Source organism: Camelina sativa, chromosome 1 (genome assembly GCF_030686135.1).
Source record: "Camelina sativa cultivar CO46 ecotype springtype chromosome 1, ASM3068613v1".
In the NCBI taxonomy this organism is placed as follows: domain Eukaryota; kingdom Viridiplantae; phylum Streptophyta; class Magnoliopsida; order Brassicales; family Brassicaceae; genus Camelina; species Camelina sativa.
The window spans coordinates 2749479-2764361 of NC_141880.1; the positions used below are offsets into that span (position 1 = coordinate 2749479).

General features: G+C 37.1%; 1 protein-coding gene across 2 annotated transcripts; it reads right to left on the bottom strand.

The window, feature by feature from the left end:
• Window positions 1-184: 184 nt before the first annotated feature.
• Window positions 185-14844, bottom strand: LOC104731560 (callose synthase 9). 2 transcript variants are annotated; one of them, XM_087472711.1, is made up of 52 exons: window positions 14560-14822; window positions 13993-14194; window positions 13797-13894; window positions 13430-13584; window positions 13220-13316; window positions 12958-13068; window positions 12756-12881; window positions 12560-12649; window positions 12194-12291; window positions 11989-12106; window positions 11664-11807; window positions 11035-11111; window positions 10879-10957; window positions 10407-10529; window positions 10052-10157; window positions 9843-9966; window positions 9545-9725; window positions 9406-9458; window positions 9108-9168; window positions 8632-8713; window positions 8266-8315; window positions 7943-8029; window positions 7732-7817; window positions 7582-7603; window positions 7327-7421; window positions 7136-7217; window positions 6851-7008; window positions 6647-6767; window positions 6352-6449; window positions 6159-6249; window positions 5915-6075; window positions 5723-5832; window positions 5409-5540; window positions 5165-5233; window positions 4913-5090; window positions 4667-4781; window positions 4358-4477; window positions 3762-3877; window positions 3601-3684; window positions 3406-3518; window positions 3236-3288; window positions 2994-3170; window positions 2840-2887; window positions 2565-2723; window positions 2088-2201; window positions 1928-2016; window positions 1658-1816; window positions 1479-1581; window positions 1232-1351; window positions 1010-1060; window positions 717-899; window positions 185-620 (listed from the first exon to the last, which is right to left on the bottom strand). In XM_087472711.1, the coding sequence occupies exons 2-52, from the start codon at window positions 14189-14191 to the stop codon at window positions 384-386; spliced, it is 5703 nt and encodes a 1900-aa protein (XP_087328837.1). In that variant the 5' UTR covers window positions 14192-14194; window positions 14560-14822; the 3' UTR covers window positions 185-383. The 2 variants fall into 2 exon arrangements, with proteins under 2 accessions (XP_087328837.1, XP_087328866.1); XM_087472740.1 differs by lacking the exon at window positions 7582-7603 and having other exon boundaries at window positions 7713-7817; window positions 14560-14844.
• Window positions 14845-14883: the final 39 nt, after the last annotated feature.

Here is a 14883-nt window from a genome sequence, read left to right on the forward strand (position 1 = left end):
GGATTAGGCGAATTACAACTCTCACAGTCTAGCTAGTATGTTGTTTTTTACATACAACACACCATCCACGTAGTGAATTTTCATTTCAATTATATCTAAAAAATATTTCTTCATTGTGGTTTCTTCTGTCATAATAACAAGAAATCAAAAAGATTTCACTATCATTCCGTTTGGCTCACTTAAAAGTTAAAAACAGTAAATACGTTTAGATCTGAGAGTAACGGTGTGGGGTTTTTGGTAATTTACAAAATTCTTAAAATGCCTAAAACTACAGACAGGCTCCCATCAATTGCTTGCTACTACTACACTCGCAAAACTAAACATAAATAAATATGTATGACAAACACAAATAGTACTTCCAAATGGAAAATCTAATGAGATTCTTAAAGGCCGGAATTGGGATTGTCTCCTGCGAGGATAAGAGAGATCTCGAGACCACGACTGAACGCTTGGTTAAACATCATACGTGTTTGGAAGGTTGACACAAAAGGGAACCAAGCACAGAGCGCAACGGGAAGAAATATGAGCATTCCCATCAATGCATCGTAGAGTCTTGCGAGGGAACGGATCGACTTCCACATTCCAATTCGCTTTATGACTGGCTTCCAAGCACACGCAATCTACAACAAGAGAGAGGATATGTCAGTAACCATTACAACTCTGCAAAGACGAGAAAGAAATGAAGGTATCTAAGGTGAGAAACAAGAATTTCTTACAGAAAGTATTCCCCATCCTGTCGGTATGAAAGCCAATACGCAGGCAAATATGTCTACGACTGACAGGTCTGTGAGCACTATCGCTACGATTATGCCAGCTAGAGCCACCAATAAGGAAAGACCTTGTATAAACCTCAGTAAAAGCTGGAAATTGACAGAAATCTTCTGGCTGAAGGTAAAAACCTATTTCAATGTCCAAAGAAAACAAGGGAGATATCTCAGATCATGTAATGCAATTCAGTCTAAAGATTAAGGTTATTGGAAAACGAAGCATACTGATGTAATAAACCGACCTTGAAAAGTACTATACTCATTGCAAATGCAACCCATGACCAACCGTACACCTGCAGATAGATAAGTTATATTATTAACCAGCTGCGTTCATAGAAAAGATCATAGAGCAACCCTTGTAAAATCATAAATGAGTTCTCCCACTCTTCAACTAGTCAACAAAGGGGAACACTAGCAAACTAAGATATGCAAAATCAAGTAGTCAATGAAGGGAAAAGCTATACCGCAAATGATGTGTCTGATCCTTGCAGCTCCAGTTTGTAGACAATACCATACTGGAAGATAAAGAATCGAAGACTTAAGATAGTCTCCATTATTCTCCCGCTCAAAGTCCGAATGTGAGACTGTTGACGCACAAATATAATTATTATATGCCAAATCAAGTAGATAAACTAGTTGACAGCCAAGTAAAAATCCCTGAAACATCTCTGAAAAGTGTACTGTTACAGCCTGAAGAGCATTAGTTCTTACCAGTTCTTCTTCCCACCAAGCTTCCCAGCTTTCAGCTCCCTTCACACCAATCCCACCTCTGTAAAAGAGCCAATTTGTCCATTCCTTGAAGTCCTCCACGACTCTGAAAGGAGAGAAGAAAATTGTTCAATGGGGGCACATGTTACTCAACAAGAGATGTATAAGATAACACCACTTACTTCTGCCACTCGAATCCGGCAGGGTTGAACAGATACGGAGCAAACAGCCAAGAAACAGCCAAAAACCAGCTGCTAACAGTCAGAAGGATGTAGGAAACTGCACCAGCTTCATCATTGCCATATGCAAGGTAGACAACCAATAAGAGAATAACCTCCATCCTAGAGAAAAAAGGGAGCATATCAATGAATTTTCCATCTTTTACTATGGGTAATACAGGTATACATTAAAAATATATATACATAAAGCTAAAGAGTATACGAGGAGATTACCCTTTGACAAAATGACTTCTGGAATAAAGGCGGTAGTTTTCAGAAAATTTAATATGCTTGACAACGAAGCCTCTTCCAGTGGCTTGGTACTGTAAAAAAATACTGTTTATCACATTCCAGACGATATAGAGAGATTTAATAACGGAGAATGAGAATATACCCTTGCACCACCATGGAGAATTGTCCGTCCAAAATAATGAGTTCTTGTGCCAAGGGAAAATGTGAAGAAGACAGTACATAGCTGGAATTGCATTGTTATGAAACTCACAATGGCCTACACAATGGAAGATGGAGACAAATAAGTTCTATTGCAAAACACAAAGTATAAAATTAATTTTGACCAAATAACTATATGCCCGCATCAAGTAAGGATCCGCTTTCAGATAATCGAACAAAAGAATATGAGAATTCAAAACACTAGAGCCTGTATCCAGAATACAGTGCTTAGCTGTAACTGACAATGCCTACACCACGAAAGATGGGTTACGAGATAAATTTTAAACTAGCAATAATACATTATAAGGAAAACATGTGGATGTGTGACCATAAAGCTACTTACAAGCCAATAAAACTATATTGTAGATGAACAAGCTAACTCAGAACACTATGATATGAATAAATGGTGGAGAACCAGTACCTGGAGAAAACCCTGTTCCAAAATAAATCCCAAAACCATTGGCACAGCAGTGAAGACACCAATCTGAAACAGAAACTGAGCATTCAGGGCGGCGCTAAGTGCAGTATCGTCCAGAAGAATAGCTCTTTCACGAATAGTAGCTCCAACTCCAGAAAGCGCCTATAAAACTCAAACACAAGTAGGGTTATAAAGACCTTCACCCAGGATTAATATGCAAGAATAAGTCATACAATAATCATTTATGAAGATGGCACATGCATCGTAACCATGCTTACCAGATATGCCCTCCCATACAAGAAAATATACACAGTAAGGACCGTCAGCTGCAAAAGTCCATGTAAATGTTAATTCATCAATATGATATCCTGGAGTTGACTGCTAAGTATTTACAGGTGTCAACTTGAAAACTATGGTAGAAGAATGACATACCATTGTACAGAAATAGAAGCCCACAGTAGTGAAGTAGAATGACATCATTCTGAAGAAATCCAGGAGCTGTCCAAGTCTGTATACATCCCGACTAAGAACCTGTTCACCATTCCCACCAGCAACCTTCCCTTCAAAGAGGGCTATTTGATTGAGCCCAACATCTCGCCCTTTGCCCACCTGTAAGTAGAAATTAATGGATAGATATTTATCAATTTAACTGTAAAGAGTTAAATAGTACGGACCTGAATATACTCATGATGAGTAACATTCCCTTGACGTAGAGTTGAATTGAAACCTGAAAACCATATCATCATACGTTCAGAACTGTTCGGTGTTTTAAGAAAGTAAAAAACGCATGAGTGATGAAATGTGAAATTCTGAATGTAAATGTCAATTATTGAATCGACTTTACCAGCAAAAATATCTTCACTAATATTGATGACCCGAGAGGCCTTGCTGATACCACCACGTGTAATATGAAAAACTCTGTCAAAGACATCTGGATGACCATAATGCATGCGGATCCTAGAATTCAGAAATAATCGAATAAGGATTCCATCCGAGTTTAAGTAATTCAAGGAGATAAAACTAATTGGTAGTAGCTTACTTTAAGGGTTTCGCCAATACTCGTTGACCTAGAGTTACAAAGCTGGTTTCTTGATTGGACATGAAAGAGGCTAAGGAGGAGACACTGCATATTTGTGCACACAATTATGTAAGGTACTGGTATAAAATAAGTAGGTAGATATATGAATGTCTGAGTCACACCTGCCAGTAAAGACATGTTCCCTAACTCCAAGAATAGTAGGTGGTCGAATTCCATGGTCCCGATCGAATTCCTCCAAAAGATTTCTCATCTTCAAGGCTTCTTCAAAATAATTATCCTAACAAATAAGGAAAAAAAAAATTAGAACATGATGCTAGATGTTGGGGATGCAATTAGCCCTCGTATAAAAACATAACAAAAGTCAAGCACGCATGCACACATGATAGAAAACTCAGGTACATTCACATATGATGAGATGTCCAACTCCAAACTCAAATGTAACAGCATGTGCTTTTCAGTAAGGAACCATTCTCTACGTTAGCAATAGAAATTGAAGTCTTCCTACTCAAGATTTATGTGCTTCAAATGATACTGAAGTAAAATTCTACGTGGTGACGCTTTAGGTTTTCTAGTACGAAAAGAGGAAATCTAACTTTCAAACTCTTATTCGTAGTAATCTTTACAAAGCCTATGTATTTCTAATCTACTTGATTGAACTTCCACAGAAACTTAACTATAATGAACCCACACAATATCTCAAAAGAAAGCATTTAAAACAAAAAGATGCCAAGAGAAGAAAGACGAATTGCATCTTAACCTGATTCATATCAATAGTTTGGATCGCATTTCCACGAGTAAATACAATGGCGTGATTTTGATTCTCAGGTTTGCCTTCACCAAGTTTTGGGTCCCCAGGCAACTTAATGGAGTAAATTTCCTGCATAAAGAAAGAACAAAGTGGCTATTCCATATGACAAATGAAAGACCAAAGAGGAAAAGGGGGAAGAAACACAAGTTCCTTTACAGTGCAATATACCCATTGATTAAAGCAAGTTCAAGTGTTTCAAACATTAAGGAAACAAGAGCACTAGTCTTGTGACTGGGTTGACAGATAATAACAGTTTACCTTATCCTTTCCACTGATGTCGGCCTTCACAAGTTTTGAATAATACTCTGTATGAGATTTACCCTCTTTTGGAGTATCAACAACATCGATATAAGCAATGCGAAGAGCTTCATTTCTACAATCGAATGAAAGAGATTACCTCAATAATACAATATATAAAGCAGAATGATAGCAGAAACACCAGACCTGAGATAGAAAACTACATCTCCTTAACCAAGAGAGGAACCAAGAAAAGTGTGTTCTTACCTTTGCATTAGCAATGCAATGTCAACAGCTTCAGGCTTTTGATCTTCTTTCTGTCTTCCATATATTTGGCATGTGACAACATATGTAAACTTTAGATCTGCTTGGGCCCTTGCTTCAGGAGATAACTCAAATCCTTCAGCATCCGTTGCGTCATTGCCAGAAAGTGCGGACTCCTCGTCTGTAATAGTGAGATAGCCTTAAGAAAAAGCTTGGCCAGAAAATGATAATTATAGAAAGCTCTTAGCCTCTTACCTCTACCAGCCTTTCTTTCTAGATAAGACTGAAGCATGAGGGCTTTCCTATAATACATCATCCCGCGAACTGCAGGTATAATGGCAGATAACAAGTACAGAAAAACATTAATCATATATGCAAGGGAACAGCTGAAAAATAAGGGCCGTTCTTGATAGAGATACCAAATATTATTTGCAATGTGAGATCATGAAATGAAGAGTGTATCCCCAAGAAAAGAGGTGTAGTGATTCGTTTACTTTACCTGTTCTAGCTAACGTTTGTCCACGGTAAGAGGCCCAAAATCGAAGTTCAAGAATATCTCGTTCATTATCTAGATCACCTTCTAACGCATTTTCATCCCGTCCTATGCGTGCAAGAAAATTTTTCCACTCATCTGCAACATATTAAATATCGATGAGAAACATTTTAGGCACCTATCTATAATGGTAACGCTATTAAGCACAGGAGCATAGAGAAGCAAGTCAAGTACTAAGAAAAAAAAAACGTTTTGAGTAAGAAACATAACAAGCTTGACAAGTCACTAAGCTTTTAAAGGAGCTCACAAGGCTGATATACCTGGATATATTTTCTGTAGGTAAAACAAGATTGATATTCCATCCTCATTTCTCTTGGTGAGTTCAGCCATGCTGTATAGCACAACCTCGGAATAGTATGGAGTGAAGACACTGACAAAAAGCACGAAAGAAGATAGTAAGGTTGTGAAGAGCTTGCTGGGATAATATGACAAACGTATGGATAACGAAATACCTGAAGGATAACATCTTGCGGACAGACTTGGGTGGTGGCACATCCATGAAAAGAGAATTGGTGAAGAACTGCAATCTACGTCTGGCCTCAAGATTTCTAGGAACATGTGCTGCAGAATCTTTGATAGTAAATAGAGAGTACAGTCTTTTGACGAGAGCTTTCTGCAAATCAAAGACAATTATCAGACTGACAAAAAATTAACTGAGTGCACTAATAGCCTTGACAACAAGAATGATCATCATACCAGCTCAGGGTCTTTAGGCCATTTCAATTTTGTAAAAAGCCGACCTTCATTCCAGGCTTGAGTTAACATGTTCCATGTCTCATAGTGACCCCTACACAGAGCAACATAATTTTGAAAACATATCAAATAGGAAAAGAAAAGAACGACTGGATTGTTGCATAAATCAAAGCCAAATCATCAACTGTGTATGCACCTCATATTAAAAGTTAATATGTCAAGCCGCATAACATCATAGAGATCTTGAAGTGCTTTGATGGCCCCTTTTGCATGCTCTTCTGTTTCATTTTCTTTCTGTCCATGCAATTGAGTACAATTTAAAATCAAATATATAAAACTATGGCATCCTTCTCCCACTAATAGGTAAGGACGCCTATAATTCGCAATAATCTTACTTTCACCATCATAAAAATTACTACTTCTATAATTAAGAGCCACTAAATAAAGGGATTTTCTGACGGAGAAATAAATAGCAGTGGCAATGCGAATACCAGGATTCCCAAGAGCGCAGTCACTCTTGTGATAACCAGGGAGAGTTTGTTCAACTGAAAATCATGATGTATATTTCTCTCCTTTAAGCTGGCCTGGATATCTTCATAGATTCTCTCCACCCTACAAAATTCACAACAAATATCATCACTCTGTCTATCCAGCAACAATCGTTGCAAGTCATTTTAGGGCCCAAAAATTAATACCACATCCTCCCTTCGGCTTCCAGAGTTTCTGTTAGGACAAGTTTGAGAGTGTAGTAGACTTCCTCAACAGCATACTTCATATAGTCATCCCTTTCAATCCTCTCCAGAATCTCCTCTTGTGAATTACTCTCAGCAGCAATCTCTTTGGCCAATAATATCTACAGATTATCAGATAATAGTAGTCACTAGCACGTCCTCATATGGATTTTGTATGCAATGAGGCTAGCCAAATAACACAATAAAACGTCGAATTTAATAAAGAAGCAGGTAACGTATCAAACTCACCTTGCTGGAAAGAAGAAAAAGTGGCCACTGAACCAACTGGAGCTTACCAGAATTCTTGGGCATCAGGAGCAACTCCATCTCACTGAAAACGATTCCAGATGAGGGAAAAGAGTAGAAACGAAAATACATAATAGCAGAAGCTCAGAGAATTACGCACACAGCATAATTACTGTAAAACATAAAGCACTTACAAATCAGTGACGTAATCTTCCTCTCGTAGACTTTTAATTATTTGGTTCCAAAATGGAGCAAAGTGTGCTGCATCTACTTTGTTCTTATCCACAGCCTTTGAATTGATAATCACATGCAATATGAACAACAATAGTGAGAAGAAAACTAACATGACTCGGCGGGGACAAATTTTTCATGTACACTAATTAGTGATTCATATAATGTAAAACAAGCCAACAGCTACAGAAAAGAGAAGAGGGGAAAAACATCACTACCTGATGAGAAGGATTAGACGTCCTGCACATGATTTTGAATTAGGTAGGCGAAAGAATATGAAAACAAGAAGATGTTAATATCTAACAAAGATAAAGGAAGATATCTAGGAAAAATGAAATTCTTAGGTAGCAGATGAAAAGGAACCTCACCGATTGGTAAGAGGAACATGAAGAGCCCTCATAAAGGCCCCAGGAAACTCCTCAAAGAGTTTGTGAATTGCTTCCAAAGATCTTATCTGTGAAAATTGCAAGGAATCATAAGGAACGTAAGGACCTAACCTCTTACAAACAGTGTTCCAACAGTTTTAAATACCTAAACATTGACATTTTGTAAGACAAAGAGGAGTGTAACCACACTTACCTCTCCCAAACGATCTCTTGCACCAAGCAAGAACCCCAAAAAAGCAGAGGCAATGGTGTAGAATATGTGGATGTCTAAAAGGTATATCTGCGTTAGATGAAAGACAAAGTTACAATACCAAGAGGGAATACTTAACTGTGAACCCCCAGCAGCAACATTCATCCTAATCGTAATAAATTTCACCAAAATTGGTGTAATAGTTGTAAACAATATCCTCCTAAAACTGAAGGGATTCTCCATAGACAACAACTTGATTCAGTGATTGCAGACAAAAACTAAAACAACAAAAGTGCCAACCCTCATGTAAAGTCCATTGAACTTACAGCCACCACGGGAGCCCATAAACTGGCAACAGTCAAAGCATTGTAGTTTTCTGCATCCAGGTAAAAAAAAATATCAGAGTGAGAATCTTAGAACACCAAAAAAAGTTTCAAGGAAAATGATTTATTCAAGACTATCAGAACACTTATTCACACAAAACCCAATAGTAAAGCTAATAACATCCCTAGTTGGACCTTGCTGATATTTTTTGTGTACAGTTTTGATATCCTATGCTGCAAACAAGCATAGGTGTACGATTCCAGAAAGAACTAACATAATACACCACAATCACAATCCATTAAGCATTGTTCTTGAAAAACGCCAGGTCTATGGTCAATTTAAACAAAAACTACAAATTCCGTACTTACTTCTTGATACAAAATCATGCCAGGAGTACGGAATATTGTTCTGCTTTACTATAATCCTTGTGGGGCCAACGAGCGGCTCAATCTGCAAATTCATCAGCATGAGAAAAATAAGTAATCCGAGTCGCACTTTAACTGCCAGACAAAGCATATTGCCATGTTTATCGAACAATTACTTCAGGATGTGACTACAAGAGATCACAATAAAGAGTAATATCCGTCAATTGTCAGATAAATATGATTCTTTCAGTTAAAAAAAATATATTTGATGCCTGCATGCATAAATTTACGTCCAACTCTAAGAGTACACAGGAGAACTTGAGCTAGAATCTATACTGAATATAAAAGAAGATTCTTGATTAACACAGAGAAGAAACACTACATATGGTAGTATTTTATCCGTGTAACATACATAAACAAAATCACAATCTTCAGTACTACTGTCAACATGTTACAATTTTAAAGCTAGAAATACCAACCTGAAGAAAGTACGCAAATGAAAACTTTGCAGATAGAACGACAAGCCAAAATAGCAAGTACCTGTGTTGTATGATTGGGTCAGTTAGTTCTTTACAATTTTAAAAAAAAAAAAACCATAATACCATATGAAAAGAAGTATGTTGGTATCATTTAAACAAATATATCTGCTGCTTTTCCCACATCAGTACCAAAAATACAGTTTAACAATCATTAAAGATTATTGGAATAGATTATCTTAGAAATCTAAAGAAAACAGATAACTAAAAATAAGTCAATGAAAATAGGTGAAGAAACTACTTTATAAAATCAGATGTCCTTTCATACATGCCACGGCCAACATAATGTCTCTCCTGAAAGAAACAAGTAAGCATCAGAGATTAGAAGATATTAAGAAATTTCAAGTTTTACAAACGAAAGAGAAACATGAGGTTCAAACCTGGCGCATCCACTTAAAGAATCGAATCACAGGCCACCGGTCACATTTATTAGCAATGTTGTGACAAGTTGGGAAACGCATCAGGATGCTAAAAAAGAACTGAACACCACCATAGATGGCTATGACGATCACATAAATCTTAAATATCGCTGAGTCAATATTTGGTTCTTTAAGTGCTCTCCTGGACACACAAAAAAAGTATCAAACAAAAGAATGCAAAAGTTACGCCAAAAATAAAGGAACATAGCACACAGAAAATGAGAGCTGAAGAAGGTAAAAGAAAAGAATATTAACATACACATAGAGGAAAGATATGAAGATGGAAGCAGCGCCAAACCAAATGAAACGAAGAAAAATGCGAGAAACAGCCAGACGTCTTGTTGTGGAATAGGCACCATACATCATGATAACATCCAGAACACCTATTAACATTAAACGTATGCTTATTCTTCACTACTTCATAACAATAAATGAAGACAAAGTAAAGTGTATGAGTTCAAGACTGACTCTCAGAAAACTTCATAACTACGAAAGTTGGACCCAGGCTGAGGATTTCACGTAAAGTCTTGCTGGAAGTAAGGTCATCTTTATTGAACGCAATAATGGCTAATGCCTGTAACGAATGTTGTCAGAGTATTAGTAGGAGAACCTTTTTTCGATAAGATATAAGTAATACTACCAAAAAGATTTCATGAACAGGTTAAACCATTTGTCTTGAGCAGATAACACAAGTTCACAACTATAAAACAACAGTCCCAGAAAAAAACAGGCTACCAAGGATAGGCGTTGACTATAAATTCTTCTGAGGAATATCGACAGAGAGCATAACAAGTAAACGGAACCCTGAGACGGGCTTACAAACCTGAAACATCATAGCAAGGAATATCCATAACCGATGGAAACTGTGATAGAGATGCAAAAATGTCCTGTGCTCAACAAAGGAAGTTTTTCCTCGATGTTTTGCCCTGCCGGTTTTAAGCTCATACTGCAAGGATAAAACCAGTATATTCAACATCAGATACACCTATGGGAAAAAAGAGGAAGCTGTATCTAGATTTTAAACTATAAAGATAAGGACCTAACATCAAATTCTCTAAATAAAATCAAATAAAAAACCGGGAACCTACTTAGCGTCAAGGAAAGTAAATGAGTACTACAGCGAGACCATACGTCATCTAACTTCAATACAACTTTTAAACATGCTCTAGGAGCTGACTTATAGACATTTTCAAATTGCCATCTCAAAGGTAAACGAATGGCTACATGCATTAAGAAGCAACAAAACCAATATGAAAACAAAATCTTTATTAAAATATACAAGGGGCATTGCAGACCTTTTTTCTCGGGATAGGTTTCTGAAAAAAAGATGAACTGGTACGCCACGGCCAACCAAGCTCAAAGGAGTGAAGCGACCTTGAAAATAAAAATTGTAAGCAACCCAGCAGAGGCAATGAAAAATCACCCAAAAGACAAAGATATTAAGTATTTACCAAAAATATTCATTGAAATCATCATAGTTTCTCCAAGCTGAATGAGGTGCTCGGCCATTGTCATTGTTAAAAGCTTCCTGCACATACACCATTAGATAACAGTACAAGTCTATGCATGATTATTACATCAAAATCAAAAACACAATTTACAAAATGAATATTTATAGATAAGAAAGCACGATAAAAACAGCATTCTGTTTTGAGATACGATATTGGAATAAAATACCACCAACCAACAAAGATTATATCAACAAATATACAGGATATGAAACGTATGTCTAACATTTTGAATTGTGAATGCAGCGAAACCCATAAAGAAATACCAAATGGCAAAAAAACAAAATTGCCCGTTGGTACAACAAATTTATTGACCAAGAGATCCATGCCTATCCAATCAACTAATTCAATCATTAGTCTACATACTACTGTTTACTAACGGAGATGATTAGGCAAAGTCTTTCCATCTATGAAAAGCAAAATATTCTCGCGCTACAGTCCACGGTGTACGTTTGTCTATTACGAAGCAGCAAAGTATCATCACGGAAGATACTTCTTACATAACATGAAGAGAGCAGAGAGAGGGAAAATCCGATGAAGTCTAGGGTGAAAGAATCTTTCAGAGAACATACCGCTGAAACCACTCCATATAGCGGAGCAATGACATGATCAAGGAATGATACACCATCATCAGAGCCATGACTTTCGGCTGGCATACAACTCTCAGCTGGGCGAGCAACCTGCTGGCGCAAGATCTCATCCATTTCTCTAACCATCTGTAGAAAATAATCGGCATGAGCACAAAGGACAAACGAACAACATTTAGTGACAAAAATGAAACAGTAGCAAGTCAGAGCGGTAGGTAGTTAGGAGATTTCATTCATCTTAAAACAGCAATGAAGGGACACTAGAAACCCATTAACATAAGGAGAAAATAAGCAGTCAGCATAAACTCACATGGTGAAATATGTAGCACAAACATTCTGGAAGAAACCGTATGTTGGCAGCTTCTCCCCAAATCAGGAAGTACAAAGAGAGGAACAGCAGTTTCTTCTCTCCACTGATGGCTTCTAAACTGCATCTTACAAAATGTTTGCAATGAGTATGCAAGAGTGGTAATCTTGTAGCAGGAAAAATAGAGAAGGGAGAGAGGATAATTTACTTGCTCCAAGCAGGTTGAATACAGAGGTAATCACACCACTTAATGTAGTTTTCCAAGGACTTCAAGAACACCTTATGCACTGCAGCGTCATCCAGTTTCTGAGCACAAGAGAACGAAATTATTCATCAGATCTTAAAATTCAACTCATTGCCTTCTAAATTAAGAGGCAGAAAAGCTTGGAACATGTGCAGTGCACAATTACCACGCATAAAGTTTCTAGAATGAACACAAAAATAATTGATATTAAGTTTCATAAACTTGAAGTTTTTGCTATAGTCATAAACCCAAGATCACAAATGATTACGTCGTATCCACAAGCTTTTTCAGCAAATAATCAAATGAAATTGAAATAACTTTCGGACTTACGGGTTCTGTTTCTTCAGGAATATTAAGACGGGATTGCTCATTAGCCAGAAGAAGAACTATATGTTCACGCTGATTCGAGACACTGTCTTTCTGAGGTCATAAAAATTGATATATTAGAAAATGAAAAACCAAAGAAAAGAGAAAAAGCCTTCATGTGCGATATGAAGCTGGAAAAGCTCTTTTCGGATATACAAACCTGAAACCCAAATATATAGTGGAGAAAATCAAGCATATCAGCATTCCTTGTGGCGGGAATGGGGAAATCTGCAGGCAATTTTGGCAAGCCTGGAAAATACTTCAATGCTGCAACTGCCGCTTGAACCTGCTCACATTTTTTTGTCATCAAGCAAGACAAGCTACATAACATGCATGAAAGTACAGTATAGAAAATAACTCACCTCAGGGAAAGCCGTAGTGGCATTTGTAGTGACAGGAGCATCAAGAGGAATGATGTTATAAGCAATTGTGTCTTCACTCATCGCAGCATCTGAGTCAATAACATGCTTAAGCTGTAGAGGTACAAAACAAGTATTTGTAAGTTGAATAGGTATGTAATTGCATCGACTTGTTTTGGAGTTACATTCTCATCCTCACAAATCCCCTATTCAGTTCAACAAATGTAAGAATGAAATGAGAGGTGTTCAAAGAAATCTACACCACCTCTTCAGGAATCTCTTTTGCCAGTTGCTCCAACACACTTCCCAGAACTTTAAGGGTGGCAAAAACTCTTTTCCTTTTTACTGTTTTCCGCTCCAGCCTGAAAGCCAATATCAAACCGTAAGGACAGCAATTAAGATGTCTGAGTTAAGTTTGGCGTTCAACAACCATAGTAAAAACATAAAATTGAACGATTATGATTTATGTACATACTCGTCAGTGAAAGCCCCCGACTCACGAAGCTGCTTTTCCTCCTCCTTCAGCTTGTCAACATTGTTCTTTTGTCTGTACAACCTGTAGAATTCTTGTAGTCGGAGAATATCCTGACTTCGGTCTATGGTCCCAACCTCTCTTTTTGCTAATTTTTGCTACAATTAACCAAGAGAGTACAAAGCATTTAGATGAAAAAACCATCGGTTAATCACATTAAGAAAATCCAACGAAGTCGATATCATAATATACTAGCAATGCATTTTCAAGTGTCCAAAAAAACAGAAAAGTCCAAATTATCTACCACACATTGATCGTCTAATACAATGACACAAACATATTTAGTGAACTGTAGAGAAGAGAAACATACCTTAATAACTGACATCAATCCAGTTTTGAATTGTAGAACACCTCTGCCCTCGCTATTAGGATCAAGATTTTGTGCAAGTGAGTAACCATGCTCACACACTGCAGTAAAACAATTGTCAAGAAGATTAAAAAAACAGTGGAATAGCACAGAGGGAAGCAAAAGCTAAACCCTCTCAGGGAAAATAAAAGAAACTTACAGATCCTAGCAATGTTGGGATCCTCATCCTGGATCTCATCTGCAGCTCTCAGGATAGCATCTATGTCTCTATTGTTTGCCAGTGACGAAGGGACATAGTTAACAATACTGCCCTGTTGAGCACCTGCAACTCCTCCTACTCTGTCTCTTTGTAACGCGGCATTTACTAGCTTCTCCCACAATTCCTCAGCTCGTGACATTTTCTACAAACCAAAAAAAACATCAGATAACTCAGCAGCTTACACACTAACGGAAAACCCTACAAGTGCAAACATAAACATGTAGAAATCGAGGAATACACAAAAAAAAAAAAAAAACAAAAACAAAAAGCTATTCAGATTCGGACAAGTGACCTAGGTGGTGCAACTGATAATGCAAAAAAAAAAACGACCGTAAGTTCTAGAGAAGAAGATACGAAACAAAAGAAAAAAAAATAGAGAAAATTTTAGGGATCCTGAATCTGAGCTCGTCGCGTCGCAACTTCATAAGATTAAAACTAGTAAACAACAAAGAAAAGGGATAAAACCCACACCAAAAAAAAAAAAAAAAAATCAAACGCAGGATTTACCTAATCAGACGACAGAAACCCTAGATATGGAGTCCAACCAGGATTGAATCACTCATAGAGAAGAAACGGAGAGAATTAGCGAAGAAACTAGCGCTTTTCTGTGTTTAGTTTCAAAACTTTTTCAATTTGAGGGATTTTTTTTTAGTTTTTAATCTAATAAGAAGACCATTACAGGAAAGGAATCGATGTTTATTTAAAAAAAAAGGAAAAAAAAAAAGTGATCCTGACACAACACAGAAGGAAAAAAAAAAAAATAATAAGAAAAAAAAAAGCGAACCGCGTGTTGAAAAATAAAAGGAAATAAACTTAACCGCGTTTTCAATG

Bases quoted from the DNA above. Each gene is read 5' to 3' on its own strand.
- LOC104731560 (XM_087472711.1), bottom strand. From the start codon at position 14,191: ATGTCACGAGCTGAGGAATTGTGGGAGAAGCTAGTAAATGCCGCGTTA. The intron at 12,292-12,559 runs GTAAGTCCGAAA...TCTTGTGCTCAG, and splicing joins TTCCTGAAGAAACAGAACCC to AAACTGGATGACGCTGCAGT. The intron at 7,604-7,731 runs GTGAGGTTCCTT...AATCATGTGCAG, and splicing joins CATGTTCCTCTTACCAATCG to GACGTCTAATCCTTCTCATC.